Source organism: Oryctolagus cuniculus, chromosome 4 (genome assembly GCF_964237555.1).
Source record: "Oryctolagus cuniculus chromosome 4, mOryCun1.1, whole genome shotgun sequence".
In the NCBI taxonomy this organism is placed as follows: Eukaryota; Metazoa; Chordata; class Mammalia; order Lagomorpha; family Leporidae; genus Oryctolagus; species Oryctolagus cuniculus.
This window is the reverse complement of record NC_091435.1, coordinates 147446915-147469145: the sequence shown is the minus strand read 5'-3', so window position 1 is coordinate 147469145 and position 22231 is coordinate 147446915. Positions and strand designations below refer to the sequence as shown.

Genomic DNA, 22231 nt, shown 5'->3' with positions numbered 1-22231 from the left:
TTCTTCTGCTACTTGGAGCCCAAACCCACTAATGACTGCCTTGGAAAGCCCCCATCAGCACCCCTTACTACAAGATGGGGTCAGGACAGCCAACTAGCCAGCCAAACCAGCCAACCACGACTCCCAGGACAGAAATAAAGATGTAACAGAAAAGTTTCAGACAACGCAAGGGAGCAACAGAAAGTTCACAGAAAATGGAAAATTTGGGGCTGGAGTTGTGGCATAGTGGGTTAAACTGCCCCCTGTCACGTGGGCATCCCATATAGACACCGTTTCGAGGCCCAGCTGCTCCACGTCTGATCCCGCTCCCTGCTAATGCGCCTGGGGAAGCAGCAGCAGATGGCCCAAGTCTTTGGGCCCTGCACCCGTGTGAGAGACCCGGAAGAAGCTCCTGGCTCCTTGTGGCCATCTGGGGAGTAAAGCAGCATGTGGACCATCTCTCTCTGTCTCTATGCCTCTCTCTCTGTGTAACTCTTTCACATAAATAAAGAAAATGGAAAATTTAAGTTCATTTTGGTGCAAAAACAAGTGAAATCCATGCTGCGTTTTCATAAGACACCCTTTTCAGGAACTCTCTGAGGCTCTCCCCTGGCTGCCCTCCCTCTGCTCCTAGCTGGGTTCAGATGGAAGGAGCAGCGGGACTCCGTGGGGCAAGCTGGGCTCTCGTTGGTGGCCCGTGCTCTGGGTCACCATAGACGCTGCTCTACCCCCAGGTTTCACGACTGACCTTCCCGTTCCCACCGTGCCCCCGGGTACCTGACGGTCCTGGTCTGGGGGTGGGAGGTGGCACGGGGTGGGGCTGACAGCCGGGAGATAGCTCCACTAGCAATCCTCAGCCACAGCCCCACGGTGGCTGTCTCTGCTTGCACGGTTAACACAGGAGTCGACCACTGATTATTCACCTTGTCTGTTTGAGAAAACGGAAGCCTGAAAGGGAGAAACAACTCCCCCAGGCAGCACAGAGGGCCAAGACCAGACCTCACGCGTGTTTGAGGACGGAGCTGGCGCTGACGTCACAGCAAGGACCCTTGGTGCACGGTCAGGGGGCATTCGCCATGCTGAGCAGCCCTCCCGGTGCCAGGACCCCGTTTCCCCCTTGCCCAGCAGACAGAGGACTGCATCTCACAGCGAAGGCAGAGGAGACGCGGAGACGCGGCACCCCTAGGAGCCACAGCCTGAACACAGGCACAGTTGCTGAAGGGCAGCTCCCGGGAAGACGGAACGCGCCCTAGCTCAGCATCCTCGGCCTCCTGCCTGGAGCCGTAGGAGCCGCACTGCCGGCTGCAGACCCGAGCCGCGCGTGCCCTGCCCTCGTGCTGTCAGCCTGCCTCGGCTTCCACTCCTCCTGCAGATCTCTGCCGCGCTCCTCTCCTCTCTCTTCAGCAGCTCAACGGTGTGGGGAGCAACTCGGACTAGACTAAGTTACTGGAATTAAGACTTATTCTATGCATCTGCTCTCCCACAATATGGCGCTGGGAGAGGAGAAAACAGCTTCTATACAGCTGCCTCCAGTTCAGCCAATAAACTGTGGGACCTGCTCCTGATTGGAGGAGAGCAGCGTACTCGGCGTGTGGGTAGCAGAGTTGGGATTGGTGGAAGAGGACTATAAAGGAGGAGAGAGACAACATGCACCAGGAACATCTATCTGAAGGAACACCTGTGCAGCCCCCGAGAGAGCCGGCCGGCGGTGTGCCGCTCCCCCGCGGAAGTGGGGAAAGTGGCAGGGGGAACCGCCCTTCCACGGAGGTGGAAGGGTCGGTAGCCAACCCGGGAAGAACCAGCAGCAAACCCGGGGAGGGCCGAGCAGACAAAAGAACAGCGCAGGGTCCTGTGTCGTTCCTCCACGAAGAGGGGGAGCGACAAACGGGACGCCAGCCCAGAGCTGATGCTACACACAAGCCTCGTGCCTGCCTTCCTGGGGCTCACAGCCCTACAGATTCTTGAGACCAAACTGATTCATTTCTGGTGCTTCTCAACGAACAAAAAAGGCCCGACCTCTGGTGGCTGGTGGTCCACCAGCACCCTCTGAGTGCTCCTCATGCTGTAGTACGTTGAAGACCTGATTTTCCAAGTTACAGCCTGAAGATCAGACCAAAAGTGAAGAGAAGAGAGGCGTGAAGAAGGCAGGCCGGCGGCAGCCAGCCCCAGGCTCCGGCCCTCTGGGAAGGGTCTCTGCACCCCGTCTGCCCCTCACCTGGGTGGGTAGACCTCAGCCACGGCCGGGGTGGAGCACCCCATGAAGAAGAGCGGGGCGCAGAGGATCATGGAGATGGTGATGATGGTGGCAGCCACCCGGGGGATGGTTTGCAGAGGGAACACGAACCGCTTCATGAGGATGCCTCCGAACAGCATGCCCAAGGCCGCAGCGGGCAGGTTCACTGCACCTGCGAGCAGGGAGAGGAAGCCGCGTGGGCTCGTGGTCCTGGGTGTGCGCGGGCCCCAGGCTCGGCGCTGGACCGCTGGGGATGGAGCATGGCTTCAGGAAGAACACTTGACGAGTCACACTCCAATAGGAGCAGCTGGCATTAACTGCCAGGCACACCCAGAGAGCTCCCTTGACATAGAGGATTGCCTTAGCTGGGCAACGAGTCAAGAAGCAAAGCCTAGGGCCGGCGCTGTGGCATAGCGGCTTAAGCTGCCACCTGCAGTGCCAGCATCCCACATGGTTTGAGAGCTGGTTCTAGACCCAGCTGCTCCATTTCCAATCCAGCTCTCTGCTGTGGCCTGGGAAAGCAGTAGAAGATGGCCCAAGTCCTTCGGCCCCTGCACCCACATGGGAGACCCAGAAGAAGCTCCTGGCTCCTGGCTTTGGATTGGCACAGCTCCGGCCACTGCAGCCAATTGGGAAGTGAACCAGCTGATGGAAGACTTCTCTCTCTGCCTCTCCTTCTTTCTCTGACTTTCAAATAAATAAATATTTTTTTTTAAAAAAAGCAGAGCCCTTGCAGTCAGAGGGATGTGGGATAATGTGTGTTTATTAAGCACCTTTCATTACCTGGGGCCACAGTGCACCACCTCACTGTGACCGCATGGAGCTGGCCAGGCATGGGTGATGACCTTTGTTGCAGCAGGCAGAGTGAAGGCCAGAAGGGCAATGTCAGGGCCAGGGGCCACACAAGAGGCTGGGGCTGCAGGAGCCACCCTCAAATCACAGTTGAATTCCTGTGGTCAAGCTCACCGGTGGGTTGGGCCAGATCATTCCCTTTGTTACCAGGTTTGGGGGTTTGGAGGGGCACCAACACGAGTGGTTGTCAACCTCAGCTGCAAAAGCAATGCTGTTGGGCCCCCTCCAGAGCTGCCTCCATTGACCTGGGGTGGGCCCGGGCCTCTGCGTTTTGTCAGACCCCACAGAGTGCAGCTGAGCTGAGGCCCACTGGGCCACACGCTCTTAGCGAAGCGAATGTCACCAGTCCCTCGAGAAGGAGGAGAGAGCCCAGGAGCACCGGCCTGAGCGGCGGTCCCATGTGCCCCTTCTCTGCAGCCCCGGATGACGTCAGGGCCTCTGGGAGGCTGTCAGGCTGCCAGTTCCTCGTCGGGGAGGAAGGCGCCCCCCCACCCCACGCCCCCAGCCTCCTCCCTCGTCTGCCGGGAATGAGAGGAGCCCCAGCGACCGGCCAAGAACAGCCCAGATTGCCAACCAGGAAAAATGTCCTTGAAATTCTTTCTCCGAGGAAGTCCTCCCCTGTCTCCTGCCTGTGTCCGGTCTGGTCCCCCGGGGCCCTGCCTGGGAGGCGGGATGCCCGCCCGCAAGGCACCCACCGATGAGGAAGTTGGCATAGGCGGCTGAGGTGCCGTACTGCTTCTCCAGGAACTTGTTGAGGAACGTGGAGAGGCCGGCGATGACGGAGGAGAAGGTGCACTGGGCCAGCACCACCAGCACGAAGAGCGGGTTCATCAGCAGCCTCAGGAAGATGCGTGGGAACCCTGCAAGCAGACACCGGGGCGTCACGGCCCCCGCCAGGCCTCCCCCCATCGTGGAGGCTTTCCTTGCCTCCTTGGGGTCCGGGGTGCGGGAGCCACCCCCAAATCACACCTGCTGCTCAGAGGCCCGTCTAGGGGCACAGAGCCCCCTCCCCCGGGATACCCACTCAGCATGCATGTGGGCTCCAGAAAGCAAGGGTGTGCCCCAAAGAGATAGGGCAGGTGTAGGGCTGAAAGGGGACCACCCGCTCCACACAAAGGGGCTGGGGGCTGGGTGGAGGGGGCGGCCCCTGGCTTCGCCTGCCTCTGGGACACAGGATCCCAGGCAGAATCCCTCTTGGGCTGCAGGCACAGGTGCCCTGATGGCAGAGTACAGCCCCCTGCTCTTGCTGCCCCTCCCCACCCCGCACTCTGCCCACCCCGGGGGGCTGCCTGCTCAGTCAGTTACGTTTAATGAAATCCACCAGGGAGCCTCTGGACTTGACCTCCTCCATCTTCGTTGCTTCATCCGCTGTGGCAGGAGACCTCTGATGGCAGCAAAGGGAGTGAGCGTTAATGGTTCCTGGTCCCCACGGCTCAGGGCCGGCGTGTGTGCATGGGCGTGGTGGGGGGGGAGGTGCATCAGAGAATGAGCACTTGGAGCAAACCCCACCTGCCTTCCAGCCAGCCTGGGGCTTGGACACCAACACCTCCCACTGTACTAACTGCACCTGTCACTGCATATCTAACCTCTCTGAGGCCAAGGCCAAGGCTACCTTCCTGGGTCTCGCCCCTTGTCTGTCTGTCACAGCTGCACTTCTCCCCTGCCCTCAGCTTCCAGCGCCACTGGCTTCTGGGACACTCTGGTCTCGAGTGCCCTCTTTTTCCACGTCTCCCTTTCTGTCTCCTCCCTGGAGTCCCCAAGGATGAGGCCTGCTCAAGGCTCTGGGGGTGGGGGGCAGTTCCTGGCCTGCACCTGGGCACACAGCCTCAGCCAGTTCACCTGCCTCTTTGGAGCCCCTGGCTCTGCCCCATGCGGAGCCTGGCCGAGCCCTGGGGGCACGCATCAGCAGGAACAGGTGCTTCCTTGTGCTGGGTGGTGCCTGGCATTGCACAAGCATCGTCTCACTCCTCACTGCCTCCTTCCCAGACCATCTCGAGTGTTTCACAGAAGAGGAAGCCGACGGACAAACGCTCCTATGATTACTTGGCTGGACAAATGCTCCTACGATTACTTGGCTGGACAAATGCTCCTACGATTACTTGGCTAGTTTGTACGCAGCATAGCTACATTAAATCCTGGGTCGGCCTGACCCCAAACCACCAGGATGTGCTGCCAACTCCTGGAGCCTGGCCCCAGGGCAAGCAGAGGTCCTCACTCCCCGCCCCTCCTCCCACAGCTGGGCCAGGATTTCTTACACCTCGTTGCCAAACGCCGAGCTCTGTTTCCAGCACACACCTAAGCAACAGACCCAGTCTCCTTCTAGTGCTCCAACCCGGCTGGCATGCGGTCCTTCCAGGCACCCCTGCAGAGCGAGTGCCCGGCCTGCCCTCGCCCCCACTCTCCGCTGGCTGTGGCCCTGGGCATCAGCCGCTGCCCCGGCTCCTGCACACCTCCAGCGTGCCTTTCTTACCAGCCACCCAACCTCCACCTGGCTGGGCGCTGCCCCCAGTCCTGGGATCAGAACAAGCTTAAGAGTCCCCAGCCAGTCTCCCTTCCCCGTGTCCCATCCTCCTCCTTCCCAGATCCAAGGCAGGACTGGAGGAGGCTCCAACGGTGCTCCCGGTCCAGGACTGGCAGCCCCTCCTTCCTCCCTCCTGCAGCGTCAGACCTCACTGCACCCCACTCAATGCCAGGCTGCCCTTGGCTCTCTAACTCAGCGGCTCCCGCACTGAGTTCCTGGAGCGCCCTGAGCCATGAAGTGCCAGCGCAGCATGGAAAAGACCCAGCAGCACCCTCACCCGCAGAGCTGCTGGAAGCCTTGCGCTGTAGGACCCGTCCAGATCTCACCCACAGCCTGCTCAGCCCGCCGCGGCCTCTCGGGTGCACCGAGTTCCCACCCGCACGCCTTAGCTCGTCTTGCCGGAGCCAGGAGCTCTCAGAATCTTACCTCTACGACTCGGGGCATCGCTCTGGGGAAGAAAAAAAAGGGCAACGAGGTGAGAACCAAGAAGCCTGAAGAAATGAGCAGGCCCAGCCACCAGGCTCCAATCCATCGGGGGTCACCCGGGCTCAGGTTAACGGCAGCTGAAGAGAAACCAAAGGATACAGGCGTTTGCTGAGTGAATGATGATCTCACCTCACTGCAGAGAGAAGCTCCGATCCACTGGTAGTTTCACTTTCTTCCCATGACGGTGAGGAGGCCAGCCGTGGGCTAGAACCTCAGTCAACACATTACGCCCTCTGCAGGCCTTTCTAGTCTCCCCAGAGGACAGAAGCCAATGTGTATGAAGTAGAGCATCAGAAAGCCCCCAGGCTGAAGGGGCCGGTGCCGTCATCTGCCCTTATTTTATTCCCAGCCCTAGACCACACACTTCCAGCCAATGATCCCACCGGGTGTTCTGGACAAATCGGATAGGCCGGACTTACAGACAGGACACTGAGGACCTGCGAGATCAAGTCCCTCGTCCAAGGTTAAGGCTGCTACAGTGCCAGTTCCTTGGGCGACTTCAATTGGTGCCCACTTCTGTGCTCTCGATCCTAGTGATCTGCTGCCGCTTCCCAACATCACTGATCCCTAAGGAAGGAAGCCCCCTTGATCCTGAACGTACTTCTCTGTGTGAAGAAACTACCTGGGCACAGAGAGGGGGAGGGGGGCTCCCTGGACGGGCTGGGAGCTCAGTTGCTGACCTCTATGGGCAACACGGGAAGTGCCAGCAAAGCAGCAAAGACAGTTTGATCGCGAAGCAGAATGCTGGCTCTTTTGAATCGAGGGACAAGCAGATGACACCACCCAGATGACGGACAGGCCAACATGCCCTGTGGAGGGTCAGTGCCAGCCCTGCTCTGAGAGAGGGGACAGGCCCTAGGTTGTGTGCCAGCCACTGACTGGCACGTCAGAGGGTGGGTATGGCTCAGTCCCACCTCCCAGCACATCTGCAGGTGGGAATGCCACATACCACACTCCCCTACTGTGTTCAGGCTGCGTCCATGTGAGAAGACGTTCCCTGCCATCACTACCTGCAAAACCCACTCAGACACCACCTCGCCAGGAAGCCCTCCCAGACTGCCTCGTGCAGGGTGCTCTCTCTGGCCTCTGGGCTTCCACTGCACTTTTCTTGTCCCCTGCCATGGTGCTGGCCTGCCCTGAGTGCAGGAGGCTGCTCAGGGTGGCGAGTCCCTGTGGGGTTCGTCCTGGGGCTGGCTCCCTGCAGGGCTGCCTCGGCACTGAAGCCTGCATCTGTGCTCTGTTCTCTCATTCTAAGATGCCCCGCGAGGTAGTGCAAACCATTTTTGGCAGGATTTGCGCTTGCGTCTGTGGACTTCCTAATGTGTTTCAGGCCTAATCTTTCCTTATTTTACTCTCACTTTGCCACTCCACAGGTGGGGAAACTGAGGCACACGGAGATGCAGCTACCTGCCTCAGACCACTCGGCTTGGACGCAGGCGGCCCAGCACCAGCATCCACACACGGAACGCCACGCTGTGCTTTCTGGATGTGACTCAGAACCCACAGGTACATTTTCCATTAAAAGGGTTCTTACTTCTTTTTTTTTAAGATTTATTTTATTTATTTGAAAGACAGAGTTACAGAGCGAGGTAGAGACAGAGAGGAGAAAGAGAGAGAGAGAGAGAGAGGTCTTCCATCTGCTGCTTCACTCCCCAAATGGCTACAACAGCTGAAGCTGAGCTGATCCACAGCCAGGAGCTTCTTCCAGGTCTCCCACACAGGTGCAGGGGCCCAAGGACTTGGGCCATCCTTCAGTGTTTTCCCGGGCATATTAGCATGGATCTGAATTGGGCATGGAGTAGCCGGGACCTCAACCAGTGGCCATATGGGATGCTGGCACTGCGGGCTGGGACTTTAACCCTCTGTGCCACAGCGCCGGCCCCTTATATCTTTTGTTAAATGCCGTATTTATTTATTTGAAAGGCAGTTACAGAGACACAGAAGGATATCGTCCATCTATTGGTTCACTCGCTAAATGGCTGCAACAGCTGGGGCTGGGCCAGGCCAAAGCCAGGAGCCAAGAGCTCCATCCAAGTCTCCTACATGGGTGGCAGGGGCCCAAGCCCTTGAGACATCATTTGCTGCTTTCCCAGGTGCTCTAGAAGGAAGCTGGATTGGAAGTGGAGCAGTTAGGATTTGAACTGGAGCTCCTATATGGGATGCCAGTGCTGCAGGCAGCAGCTTAACTCTCTGCACCACAATGCCAGTCCCTTTTGAAATTTTTTATTTAAAGATTTATTTATTTATTTGAAAGGCAAAGGCCGGCACAGTGGCTCAATAGGCTAATTCTCCGCCTGTGGCGCTGGCACACCGGGTTCTAGTCCCGGTCAGGGCGCCGGATTCTGTCCCGGTTCCTCCTCTTCCAGGCCAGCTCTCTGCTGTGGCCAGGGAGTACAGTGTAGGATGGCCCAAATGCTTGGGCCCTGCACCCGCATGGGAGACCAGGAGAAGCACCTGGCTCCTGCCTTCGGATCAGCGCAGTGCGCTGGCCGCAGTGGCCATTGGGAGGTGAACCAACGGCAAAGGAAGACCTTTCTCTCTGTCTCTCTCTCTCACTGTACACTCTGCCTGTCAAAAAAAAAAAAAAAAAAAAAAAAGCAGTGTGACACCGACAGGGGGAGACACAGAGAGAGACAGACAGCGAGAGAGCAAGCGAGCAAGTCATCCACTAGGACACTCCCTAAATGGCCACAACAGCCAGGACTCAAACCAGCACTCCAGTATGGAATGCTGGTGTTGCAAGTGGAGGCATAACCCATTGCACCACAAATACCAGCTCCATCTTTGCAGATTTTTTTTTTTTGACAGGCAGAGTCAGTGAGAAAGAGAGAGACAGAGAGAAAGGTCTTCCTTCCGTTGGCTCACCTCCCAAATGGCTGCTACGGCTGGAGCGCTGCGCCGATCCGAAGCCAGGAGCCAGGTGCTTCCTCCTGGTCTCCCATGCAGGTGCAGGGCCCAAGCACTTGGGCCATCCTGCACTGCACTCCCAGGCTACAGCAGAGAGCTGGACTGGAAGAGGAGCAACCGGGACAGAATCCAGTGCCCCAACCAGGACTAGAACCCGGGGTGCTGGCGCCACAGGCAGAGGATTAGCCTAGTGAGCTGCGGCGCCGGCCTGCAGATCTTTTTTTGAAAAATCAGCAATAGTTTAGAACCAAAGAGCCATGGAACCGAGGCAAGCATTTGGCACAGTGGTTAAGGTACACTTCTGGGATCTGAGTCCTGGCCCTGCTTCTGATTCCACCTTCCTGCTAAGGTGCACCCTGGGAGGCGGCAGGTGATGGCTCGAGTCGTTGTTTTGCCACCACATTCCTGAGTTGCTGGTTCCTGGCTTTGGCCTGGCTCAGCCTCAGGTGTTACAGAGTGAACAAGGAGATGAGCAATCTCTCTCAGAAAGTGGGCTCAGTAGCTCACTCCCCACAGCTCCAGCCCCTGGCAAGAGGAGGGGCACAGGGTCTGCTCCAGGCTGTATGAGGGGCTGCAGGAGCGTGGAGGAAGGGAGGGAAGCGACCATGAGTTTTGGGAATTGAGGCTTTGTTGTCTGTGCTGGTTGGACTGGTGTGTGTGTGTGTGTGTGTGTGTGTGTGGGCTGCTCCGTGCAGCCACTGTTGGGAGCCATGTCCCCTGCATATGCTTACCTGTGTCCACTCTGCCGTAGTCTACAAAGATCTGCAGCATGACAGAGCCCAGCAGGTACCCAAATGCTGGCCCAAACACAGCAATGGCAAATAAGATGGCTGGCAATGGAAGCAGAGGAAAGGGGGCTGAGATGAATCGAGAGGGTCCGGCAGCTCCTGGCTCCCACACAGAGGGCGGTTCCTGAGCTGTCTTCCCACTGCCCCCCATGCCCATGGTGTCTCCACACACAGCCAGAACCAGTCAAGACTCCAACAGGTGCAGCCGCAAGGTGGCCGCTGCTACAACCAACGGGCTGGGCTCCACAAGCCAGCCCAGGGTGTGCTGATGGGCAAAGCTCCTAGGCGTCCAGGCTGGTGGCGCAGGCAGGACTACTGGGGTCACAGGGCCCGAGGGTGTGGCCTGTGTGGTCTGGGATAGGCCCTGAGGATGCTCTGTGTCTTGCTCTAAGGGGAGGAGCTGGGTATTCCAACGGTAACCTGCGCTCTGGGCAGACATGTGTCTTGGAGGGCTGGCCAGCAGCAGTAGCTGCTGTTGGTATGGGATCTACCCTGTGCCTGGCACAGGCTTAGTACTGGCACGCATCATCCCAGGTCATCCCACAGCCACCAAGCACACAGTACCTGCTCAGCAGGTGGGGAACCCGGGGCCTTGGATCCGGCCCCTTGCCCAGGGCTACCCAGCTGGGAGGTCAGAGCTGGCAAGCAAACCAGGCCTCCATGACTCCAGGCCTCTGCACGCATGGCAGTATCACAGGCACAGAGGGTACAGTCGCTCCCCAGCCCCTTTCCCACCCCCACGCCCGCCCCAGCCCTCCTGACTCACAGATGTACAGGGGTGAGTTGTTGGGCTCCGCGAAGTCGTCCACGTAGGAGATGCCAAATGGCTGAATGGGCACGGTCCCAATGCCGGCCAGCAGCTGGGCGACCACCATCAGCCCCCACATGCTGTGGGTCTCCCCTCGGGGGTCCTGAGTGACGCTTTGGCACTTACTGGGGGGCAGGTCCTGCCCATGCCTCCTGCAGAGCTCGGCCTGGAAACGGCTGCTGTTCACTGCGAGGAGAGCACACCCGGGTCACCACCACCCCGGCCTCCAAGTCTGGCCTTTCTCAGGGCCAGCCCAGGGCCACAGTTCCCCGAGGAGCCCTTCCTGGTGTGTGGCAGGCAGGGGACACTCTGGGAACAAAGGTGGGAGAAGGGCAGAGCGTGCACCCCGACTCCAGCAGCAACCCTACTTGGGTGGAGAGGGCATGGGTGCCCATTCTTTCTCCTCTGCGGGTGCAGAGGGAGCCCAGCATAAAGGGGCTCACTGCCTCCCTCCCAGAAGAGAAGGGTCACCATCTGGAGAGGGGGACTCAAGACCGAAACGCAAGCTCTTGGGTCTGCAGAGGCACCCAGGGCTTTCTTCTGCAGGACAGAGGTCACTCTGCCCCCTAGAAGCCAGTGCCACCTGCAGCCCAGGCTGCGTCCTCTCTGGGTGATCATTCCCAGAGCCGTCACCCATTAAGGAGCGCAGGAGCCTTCATCCGGGACTAACAGAACTGAGGGTCATTCTCCTGGGTGGTGCTCCTGGAGGAAGTACGACCCTGACCGAGGTGAGCCTCAGAGTCCCACGGGGAAGAGAAACGACAGTCGTGAGCCAGGCGTGCTCTGGGGAGGGCGGTGCCCTGCTCGTTGTCACACGTGCCTGGTCCAGCCGCCCCCGCCGCTGCTGTCCTCTACCCCGAGGTTTGTACAGGACATGACTGAATCCTGCTGGCAGGGAGGGGCTCCCCATCAGCCCAGGACACGCAAACGGCGTCTCCGGCAGCTTTCGTCGCTCCAGTGGAGCAGCGGAGGCAGGCTGGCCTCACCCAGGGAACAGGCTTAGTCGGCTCACAGCTTTGGATGCTGAAGGCCCACACAGCAGGGCCCAGGCTCAGGGCAGCGGGAGGGGGACCACAGGGAAGCACGGGGTCCCTTGGCCAAACAGGAAGCCAGAGAGAGGGGAGTGGGGTGGGGCTTTATAACAACCCTCCTGGGAGAACCTCCTAGGAAGGCAACGCCCCCAATGGCCCAAGGACCTCCACCTCCTTAAGACCCACTGCCCCACAGCCGCCATGAGAAAAACCACGCCTCTGACACAGGCACCCTCAGGGGACGCACACACTGTAACCACACCCACGCCATAGAAGGACCAGGTCACTGGATGGCCAGGCTCATCTGGACCCAGTACCAGCGGAGGGCCAGGAACACAGCACTCCGGTGGTGGTCAGCCCCCAGACTTCGGTCAGTGTCCCTCTGCACCTTCCTCCCACTGCATGCCCACTCATGCTGCTTGCCAACGCTGAGCTCAAAGTGGCCCAACCACACTGGGAAAGAACTTTTAGAATGGCACAGAGCATGGCGGTGGGGTGGCCGGGCAGCTGGAACATCCGGTGAGGGCCGACATCTGGTGGTCTGGAGAAGAGCCTGCTCCCTAACCTGCAAAACTCACAGGGACTCATTGGATGTGCAACGAGGACCAGGCTGTCTCTGGGCGAGGGGACACTGCTGATCTCTCCTGGGGTGCGTCACAGTGGTGGTGTTTTCCACTTTAAAATAAGCACAAGATACTTTCGAAAGACAGCAGCAAAGTTTTCAGATGAGTTTTGTGTAGGTCCTAGGCCTGCAGGGGGCTGACTTCCTCTCCCCTGCTGCCCATCACCGCCTCTCCCTGCTCGGGGATGGGGCCCCTCTCCCACGCATAGGCTCCCCGGCCGAGAGCCACTAAACATTCTAACCGAAGTCAAGTCTGAAGTGGCAGAGGACACAACACACATTTTTGTACAGGTGCAGAAGCAAGGCTTGGGGACCATTCTTCCACCCCTCCCTCATCCTAACACAAGCACCCTCTGCAGGTGGCTGGGACCTTACACCTACTTCCTCCCAGGTGGAGGTGTGCTGGAGAGAGGAGCTGCCTGCTGGGAGTTGTGCTGCAATGCGGAAGAATAAGATGAAAAAGCACACAGCACAGGGAGTCAGGAACTTGGCTTTATCCCCAGGGAGCTGGGTGACTTCAGCAAGTTTCTAAGCCTCTCTGAGCCTCAGTGTCCCTTGGGGCACAGGCCGTTAGGTGGCTGGACAGGGAGATGTTCCACAGGCTCCTGAAGAGCCAGAAGGCTGTGGTTGCAGGAGGAGGCCTCCGCGTGCAGGTCAGCCTGCAGGCCGAAGGCTGGGGCATTCTTCACGGAAGGTGTGGCCCGCAGTGCTGCCGGAGCCCTGCTCAGGACAGCGCCTTCGGTCTGCAAGCCCAGACTCCCGCGACACACAGCCCACAGGGGCTCTCACCCACCCCCAGCCCCACTCCGGAATCCTCCCATCAGCACTGTACAATGATTAGAAAAGGGTGTGGTGCTGCCAGAACCCAGCTTCCAGGCCTGACTCAGACTCCCTATGCCAGTGACCTTGACTTTCAAAGACCTCAGAAAATCCCAGGGAGGGAGCCTGCAAACAGCAGAAGGCAGGCAGCAGCTGTTGACGCAGGCAGGCGGAGTGTTAGGCTCAGGGCTCACTCAACGCCCTCAATGCAGCAGCCACACGGGACGCCTGGGCTGCCTGCTGTTCCGGGTGGATGCGTTCCACATACCATGGGCTGCACTAGGCTTCAGAATGACAGCCAGGAGAGTACCACAGCCCTATGCCCCTCTCCAGACCAGGATTGCTTGGGAATGAGGGCTGAGCTGGCTGCCTGGCCTCAGAAGAGTTCAGGTGCTCACTCAAACCCACCTGACCCACGTGGCTTACTGCCCAGTCATTCAAATCAGCTCCCATCTTCTCCGCTGTGGATGCCCTTCTGAAGGGCCAACACACACTTGGTCCATTAAATAAAACAGCACCAACTCTGCAAATGGACATTACTACGTAAAAATGCACGTACTTTTGGAGTACATGTTGTATGAAGGAACAAGGAAAGCATGAGTTCCCTAAAACCTCTGGCTGTTGTCACTTGCAAGTGTCGCTTGGCTGAGCCACTGCTGTCACTCTCGGTGTGATCATGATTCTCTGTGACATGTCGTCTCAGACTACAGAGTGGCAGTTATGTGCACACGTGGTTTAGAGCAAATGACAATAGAGGGAAGGAGGGCCAAAGGCTCAGGCTGGGCTGGCGGCTCAGCCACGGGAAGACAGCGGCAATGCGGATGGCACCTGCCTCACTGGGGGAGAAGCAGAGCACCCGGTCCTGAAAGCACATCTGGGCCAAGTTTCATTCGTTCTCCAGTCCTGTGGCCAACAGGGAGTCGGGTGAGCACCGTCCTTGGGCGGGAGGTGCTCCTCTGCTTTGCAGATGCTTGAACGAGCAGCCGTGGTGTTGCTTGGTCAAATCAAACCACAGTGCAGCATCACTTCGCACCCAATCAGGCAGCTACGGTCAACACCACCACAGTGTGGGTGAGGGTGTGGGGGAGCCGGAACCCTGAGTGCTGCTGGTGGTGGGCAGGTAAAAGGGTGCAGCCACTGGACAACAGCAAGATCTTCAACAGGTGAAAGATGGAATTTCCGGCCAGCGCCGCGGCTCACTAGGCTAATCCTCCGCCTAGCGGCGCCGGCACATCGGGTTCTAGTCCCGGTCGGGGTGCCGGATTCTGTCCCGGTTGCCCCTCTTCCAGGCCAGCCCTCTGCTGTGGCCAAGGAGTGCAGTGGAGGATGGCCCAAGTGCTTGGGCCCTGCACCCCATGGGAGACCAGGAAAAGCACCTGGCTCCTGGCTCCTGCCATCGGATCAGCGCGGTGCGCTGGCCGCAGTGCGCTGGCCGCGGCGGCCATTGGAGGGTGAACCAACGGCAAAGGAAGACCTTTCTCTCTGTCTCTCACTGTCCACTCTGCCTGTCAAAAAAAAAAAAAAAAAGAAAGATGGAATTTCCATCTGATCCAGCACTGGATATAGGCTCAAAATCATGGAAAGCAGGAACTTGGCCACATGTCTGTATTCCCATATTCATGAGAGACACAACTCAAATACCCATCAACAGCTGAGTGGATGACCAAGAGGTATTAACCATGAGATATCCTTCAGCCCTAAACTCAAGAGAATTCTAAAGACACAGAGGGAGAGAGAGGCAGCAAGAGAGCAGGGGCGCACGTATTGTGGTGCGGTAAGTTAAGCCACTTGCATCCCATATTGAAATGCTGGTTTAAGCCCCAGCTACTCTGCTTCTGATGCAGCTTCCTGCTAACACACCTGGGAGGCAGCTGCTGATGGCTCAAGTATTTGGGTTCCTGCCATGCACACAGGAGACTCAGATGGAGTTCCAAGCACCTGGCTTCAGCCAGGCCTAGCACAGGGCACTGCTGGCCACTTGGGGAGTAAATCAGTAGATGGAAGTCCCATCTCTCTCTCTCTCTGTCTCTCCCCCCTCCTTCCTCCCTCCCTCTGTCCCTCTGTCATGCTGTCTTTCAGATAAATAAATAAATACATCTTTTGAAAAAGCTGTATTTCAAAAGATGTATTTATTATTTGAGAGGTAGAGTTACAGACAGAGAAAGGGAGATACAGAGAGAGAGACTTCCATCTGCTGGTCCACTCCCCAGATGGCTGCATCGGTTGGAGCTGCGCCGATCCGAAGCCAGGAGCCAGGAGCTTCTTCTGGGTCTCCCATGCAGGTGCAGGAGCCCAAGGACTTGGATCATCTTCCACTGCTTTCCCAGGCCATAGCAGGGAGCTGGATCAGAAGTGGAGCAGTGGGGACTCCAATCGGTGCTCATATGGGATGCCAGCGGCACAGGTGAAGGCTTAGCCCACTATGCCACAGTGTTGGCCTCAAATAAATACATCTTAAACAAACAAACAAACAAACAAACAAACAGCTGAAGGGAATTCTGAGCCCTGCTGCACTGCAGACGGGCTGAGGGCACCAGGCGGCGTGAACGAAGCCACACAGAGAAGACACACGCTGGGTGGCTCCGTGGATTGCAAGCATCCACCACAGCCAAAGGCACAGACACAGAAAGCAGGACAGAGGTGTCTGGGGCTGGGAGAAGGCAGTGAAGCGCTGGTGTAGTGGAGGAGAGCTTCGGTCTGGGCCAGTTGCACAACAATGCCAGGACCTGACGCCACGGAGCTGTGTGCCTGAAAAGGGTGAAACAGTACATTTTATGTTACGTGCCTAGCACACTCCCAGCCAGGCCAGGGTGCCAGGGGAGGCACCGAGAGTTCCACCAGATTCCTGGTGGAACCAAGACGCAGCAGCAGCAGGAGACAGAGAGGAGGGCGGGGAGGGACAGCGGAGGAGCCGAGAATGCACGTGGGGGCTCCGAGGTAGGGCTGGTTCCTCCACCACACGGAACCAAGCTCAGTGTCACCTGAGTGCGAATCCAGCCCGGGGACACAGGGCTGCTCAGGAAGGGGCCTGGCCTGCGTCCCGAGGGAAACCCCAGGAAGGTGACAATAATGGGGGGGGGGGCAGGGTATGAGCATGTAAGCTGGATGAAGCCCGGCTTCCAAGGCCCATCTGGAAGGCGGGGAGTTGACCCGTCGGGAGCTGCTCAGATGGACGAGCTGCGAATGCACGGGTGGCAGGAAGGTGGGCGGGAGGGCTGGTGAACACGCAGCCTCGGGTGGGAGGGGTATAAGATGCACAAGGCCAGGCTGTTGCACATAAGCAGGGTGTAAGAAAACTCCCCCGGGGAGAAAAGGGCCAGAGAACCCATGTTTTGTCTTAGAGCACTAGTTCTTGATTTTGCTGATGGCCACGATTTTACTAAGTTCACAGTTATAAGGACATCATCAGTGACTTGGCTGACAACACCCCCTTTTTAGAGGAATAGTTACTGGTCCTCAAGTAGGGTAAAATGCTGACTGATTAAGTTTTCACACGCACATGAAAATCCCCAACAGAGTCGCCCTTAAGGAAGCGCCCTGGGACAAAGCTCGCTGGGGACCATTTAGCTGTTATCATTAACTTAAAAATGCCAGAGGACACGCCAGCAAATCATTAAACATGTGGATTTTTTAAAAATAATCAACTGGCCCCAATTACATCCCAGGCTAATGAGTCCCACCTGGTACTCCAAATGGATGCAAGTCTTTGCAAGGAACTCATCTGCTGACGCCAACCTGGACAAGGGCCCAAACCCGTCCCAGGTCACGTAACAAGGCAGCAGCAGTCACGTACAAGCCCCTTGGGCAAGGCTACCTTGCCCCCCGGGGGTCTTGTCCCCAGGGCAGGGAAGCTTTGGGCCCTGGAAGCAGGAAGAGTAAGGCAACACAGTAGGCCTTTCCCATAGAAGGAGACTGCTCCCTGGCCTCCTGTGGGGACAGGTGTTTGCGTCACACGCAGACACAGTGTGGGTTTCCCAAGCATTCAGTGCTGTGGGTGGCCTTGCAGTGGGTGGCCCTGGCTAGCTCACTCTGCTGAGAGCAGAGTCTTCTAGAAGTTAGATTATTAGTAGGCTCTATGCTTCAAAATAGGAGGACAGAGAGAGGTGAGTCCTAGGAGCAGGCGGCGGGGAAGAGGGACCTAGCACAAGGACCATCCCCACGGGTAGCCTCTGACCTGGGAACATGGACCCTGGGCAGCCTCGGTTCAGGCAGACCTGGGAGGCAAGGCTCTGCTCCAGCCCCCTCTTCCCTGGAGGCGGAGTCCCCAGCTTCCTTGAGGTTCTCAGACCCAGGTGAGGGAAGCAACAGTAGCCCAGACCACTTCCCACCACCAGTCCTCAGGCACTCCGGCCCGGGCCCCTCCCCAGCAATGCCCCACTTAACTCAGGGAAGCACGAGGCCCTCCATCTTCAGAGGCTACGAGCTCTGAGCCTGCCCACCATGCCGAACCCTGCGGGAAGGTCAGAGAGATGCCTGCCTGGCCCAGGCACCACAGCCTCGGGGGGCCAGCTGGCGCCAGCCTGGGGGTACAGGAGAAGGAGGGAAGGGGGTGCAGGGTGCAGGGGAAGGGAAGGAGTGTGTTCCTTAGTCAGCCATCAGTCTGTTTCTCATCCGCCCCCAGAAAGACTCCTGGAAGGCTCAAGTTCATCACTGCACATTCCTTTTCCCCCAGGACACTGGAGGCCTGGCTTTGCCAGTTTGCACAGGGCTGTGAAATGCTAACTAGAAACAGGCCAGGACCTCTGCCCTCCTCCAGCTCCCCCGGCCCCACCCGGGCTGCACGCACGTGAATCAACCCACACTGACGCCACAGTTCAGATACCCAGAATTCCACTCCTCATGTCTGGACCCCGTCGTGGGGGTGGACACTGTGGCTGAGGCCTGATTCTCTGGAGTGGCACCCACAGTGTCGGGCAGGGCCGGGCAGGCCGAGGTCCACCCACTCTGCGGTTGCAGGGCCTCGCGTCCACCCTGCCGCGTGGCCAGGCGGGGCTGTTGGGCGTGACAGGAGGTCGCTGCACAAAAGCCTGGAGCTGAGGCCATGTGAGAAAGCCATGGCAAGTGGGGCTTTCCTCTGACCAGTGACTCTGTCATTCGGGTAGTGCAAAGAGAGAGAGGGGGGCCTGCCAGGAAGCAGGAGGGCAGCAGTGAGCTCTCCTGCAGTCACGGCTCTTGAGAGTCATCGCCTGTCACCTTCCCGCTCATCTGGGGGCTCGGGGTGGGAGTCGAAGAGTCCAATGGGGAGGCAGCTGGCAAACCCCACACCTCGGAAACCAGCCACAAGAGAACAATGGGGAAAGGCAGGGGTGCTTCTGGAAAGTTCTCTGGAAGTGCAGCCAAGGTGCCAAGCCCTCGAGCTATCAGCACAACTCCTGGAACCCCATTCAGAATGTTCCACTCTGAAGGACGGATTTCCTCATCCTCCTAAATTCAGCTACTCAACAGTTTCTTCCCGAAACCCTGGCAACACCCACCCGCAGGCCTGGAACAGGCTGTCCCGAGCTTACTCAGGACTTGAGAGCTCAAAGCCAGTGTAAACTGGGCCATTTGCAAACGAGGAGCGGTCGGGTTCCCAGTGGAGTCCACAGCCTTGTTAATCCGTAATGCCCGTGTAATAATAATATGTGCTCTACTCCAACTACACAGCGTCTGTTTATGAAATGCTTCCTACGGGTAAATGCACCCTTGAGTTTCGTCTCGAGGAACAAGAGACAGAGACTTTCACCCCAGCAGAAAGAAACAGAGTCGGGACACTGGCCCGCGGGACATGGTGGGACACTGGAAGAGATTCACGCCATGAAACCAGACAGACCAGGATCAAATCTTGGTTCAACTGCTCAGCAGTCAGGGGCCTCTGAACCTCAGCGTCCTCTTCTCCGAAGTAGATCCAGTGATAAGTGATACAGTATGCCCAACTTGCAATATTCTTACAAGAATCAAAAAGCCGTGGCTGTGTTATATCCTGGGGCATAGTGATCCTGCAGCAAAATCACTTTTCACCCAAAGAGATAAGTCACATTGAGAAACTCCAGTGGGAAGGGGGTGACAGAAGCCTGGAGGCGGGCAGTTTCACCCAGGCTTTCAAGGACATGGGGACCGGGTCCAGAAACCAGAGCTAAGAAGGTCAGCGTGGGTCATGGGCAATGGATGGGTGTTGACGAAGGAGGCACCAGGTCAGCTTTCCATCCGCACGGGAAGAGTGAGCTCGGGCAGTTGGAGGGAGAGTGTTCCTCTGCTCTGCCCCGCAGCCTGAGTTTTCGAGAGCAGTTCTGTGGTTGTGCATGGAAACCCCTTCCCACACAGCTACTGTGGTGCAGAGGGGCCCTGGGGAAATGCCTCCTTCTAATGAAGGATGAAGATGAGGTGGGTGTGAGAGGGCAGCCCTGATGTGCACCACCCTCCAAAGCTCGGCCCTTCCCGCTCACCTTCCACCTGCCAGCAGAAGCCAGGAGCCAGGAACTCCATCCCGGTCCCTGCATGGCTGGCAAGGGCTAGAGTCCTTGGGCTGTGATCTGCTGCCTTCCCAGGTGCATCAGCAGGACGCTTAAAGCCGTTTCTTTAATGGATGGGAGGGGACAATATTCCTGGCTGAGCAGCATGGCAGCCTGAAGCCCTTTAATTTTAACAGCCAAAGAGATGTGTGCCCCATTAGCACAGTCTCGGGGCGGTGGGTGAGGAGCAGAACTCACTGATCACAGAGCTATTCGATAGGCTGAGGAGGACCTCTGAAGGAAAAAAAGCGGCGAGCTGAGCCAACATGAGTTCATCGCAAGCCGGTCATACCAAACTACGATCATTTCCTCTGCCAGCCGGACTCCTCGCCGGCAGGAAGCCTGAATGTGGCGTGCCTCGACAGGAGGAAGCACGCCGACAAAGCCTGTCATGTTACCCTGCTGGACAAGACAGGGGCCACGCGGCTGGAGGGCCCCCAGGGAGAACGGGCCCCAGGTGCACCCGGCGTGGGCCAGCGGTCCGCGAGGAAGGAAGGCGGCCCTAAGTGTGTGCTGCTTGACACAGCTGTCAAGGACGGGGCAGAAACAGGGGGACGGCTTCCAGCCCCGCAAAGGACTCTGGGAGGATGGGACGGTCGGCAGGAGCGAGGAATTAGACCCAGGGCTTGGCTGGCTCATTCCGACCAGGGAGAACGAATCTTGTGGGGGTGAACTAGGAAGCTCTCCTCTAACGCAAAGCATTCAGCCACTGGTCAGCAAAGGAGACGGGCCAAGTCCCTGGTGTTCCGACCGCACGTTCACGACGCCAGCCTGCGGCGCCCAGGACACACAGATCCAGTCAAGAGGCTCCTGTCTCTTCCCAGCAAGCCCACCCTGAGGGCACCTGCCTGGACCCGGGCAGCTTGCACCCCGCCCCCCACCCCCAAGGCCTGCAGCCTGATTTCGTGAGCAAGAGGGAAGGCTCTTCCCACAGCAGTGGGTGTGGCGCTGTGCTGAGTGATTCTTCGAAGCGGACCCGGGACTGAGAGTGGAGAAGAGCCAGACGGCATTCAGGGAGATCTAGGAAATGCCACGAGGGAGAGAAGGAGGGGCTCACTCCTGCGATCCACACCACCCACCCCAAGGCAGTCTCCACAGCCCAAGACTGGGTTCTGAGTTCCCTGGGGCGGAAGTGGGCCTGGCAGAGGTCTGGAGAACAGTCCGGTCCGGGGGTTGGCAAACGACACTGTAGGGGCTACATTCAGTCCCAGCTTGCTTGTGTCAGTAGGTTTCACTGGAACACACGTGGCCATGGGTTGACCAGCTGTCTGCGGGAGCATCTGCAGCCCATGCCTCAGAGCTGGCTCCCACGGACACCTATGCTGGGCAAGCTGGAGCTATTTGCCCCGGTCCTTTCTTTCTGCAGCCAAATCTTCCTGCAGCCAGAGCTTTCAGAAAAGCACAATGCAAGAAACAGGCGAGGCCGAGCTCCTGTCTGGGCAGGGCTGGGGTAGGGAGTGCCCTCACTCAGCCCCCTCCTCCCCCAGCCCCAGGCCAGGAAGGGGCTCCACGGAGGCGCCAGCCTGCCTCTCCGGCAACGGCCAAGGTCCTGGTGTGGGGTTGATCTTGTGTCGTGCTCACTTCCCTTTGCTGTTTCTCCTCTCCATGGCCCACGCAAGCTCTGAATTCTGAAAAGTCCTTATGTTTCCGAGAGGAAGCAGCCGCCTGTTGCTTTCCCGCCCCTTGGGTGGCGGCCATCCAGATGTGCCCAGGGGTGCCCACCTCGGGCCTGGGGGCCACGGGAGGTGTCTGGGCAGAGCCAGCACCTCGGCTCCATGAAGGGTGGGGGGCACAGGCGAGCAGGATATCCCTCCCTGCCTCCTCTGGGGATCCGGGCACCTTGGCTGCATTGCCAAGCCGAGAGGGCTCTGATTTGCCCTTAAAACAGAGCTGACCACTCAGCCTTGAGGGGAGGGGAGGAGCTGGCGACTTCTGCAACAGAGAACTGGAAGGTGACTCTTCCTGTCTGCCCGCCCGGCTCGGCTCCAAGACCCTTCACGGGTTCCACGGATTCCTCCCAGCCTCGGCTTCCCCCGAAGACGCTGCTCTCATCTCCTGGGAGTGCTGGTCCCTGCCGGCCCAGTTCCCGCCCGCGCAGAGCTCCCCGCCTTGCAGAAGTGGTCTTGGAGGCTTTGGCTGGGCAGCGAGACTTTTCTCTGAAGGCGCCAGGGCACATTTCCGGCCCCCACTGACATTTAGAAAATCTAAACATCCATAAATGCCTGCGTGGCCTTTGTGAAATTAGCAATTAGCTGTTAAAGGTCTCCGTGACTTCCACATTGTCCAACTCTTCACTTTATTTTTTTTTTTCTAAAACACATGGCTAGTCTTCATTTCCCATGCTCATTTCTGGAGCCGCTTCACTCTAGCAGTCGGCAATGGATACATGATAAAAAGTCCGGGGGGGGGGGGGCTTATTCACGACTAACAGATTTCAGACACCCACGCACAGGCAGACAGCAAGGCGAGTGCTTGACCTACACGACTTCATTTTTAACCTGACTCTCTGAACACACTACAGGTGAAGTGCTGTTGTCCACATTCTACAGGTAAGGAAACCGAGGCTCAGAAAATGAAGTAGCTCACCTAAGGAGACTCGGCCAATGAGATGGGGCGTGAACACCAAAGTGCATGCTTTACCCATCGTACCAACCTGCACCAGGCTCTCCCGAGAGACGTCCTACGGCCTCACAT

General features: G+C 58.2%; 1 protein-coding gene across 1 annotated transcript in view; it reads right to left on the bottom strand.

Moving 5' to 3' along the window:
- SLCO2A1 (solute carrier organic anion transporter family member 2A1) overlaps positions 1-22231 on the bottom strand; it is a 74059-nt gene that overhangs the window by 11204 nt on the left and 40624 nt on the right. The window contains exons 4-9 of the mRNA XM_002716257.5: positions 10533-10760; positions 9710-9808; positions 6012-6148; positions 4370-4448; positions 3760-3924; positions 2195-2384 (exon numbers count right to left, since the gene is read on the bottom strand). Of these exons, the coding sequence (XP_002716303.1) occupies positions 2195-2384; positions 3760-3924; positions 4370-4448; positions 6012-6148; positions 9710-9808; positions 10533-10760 (898 nt within the window). The remainder of the gene's footprint in view (positions 1-2194; positions 2385-3759; positions 3925-4369; positions 4449-6011; positions 6149-9709; positions 9809-10532; positions 10761-22231) is intronic.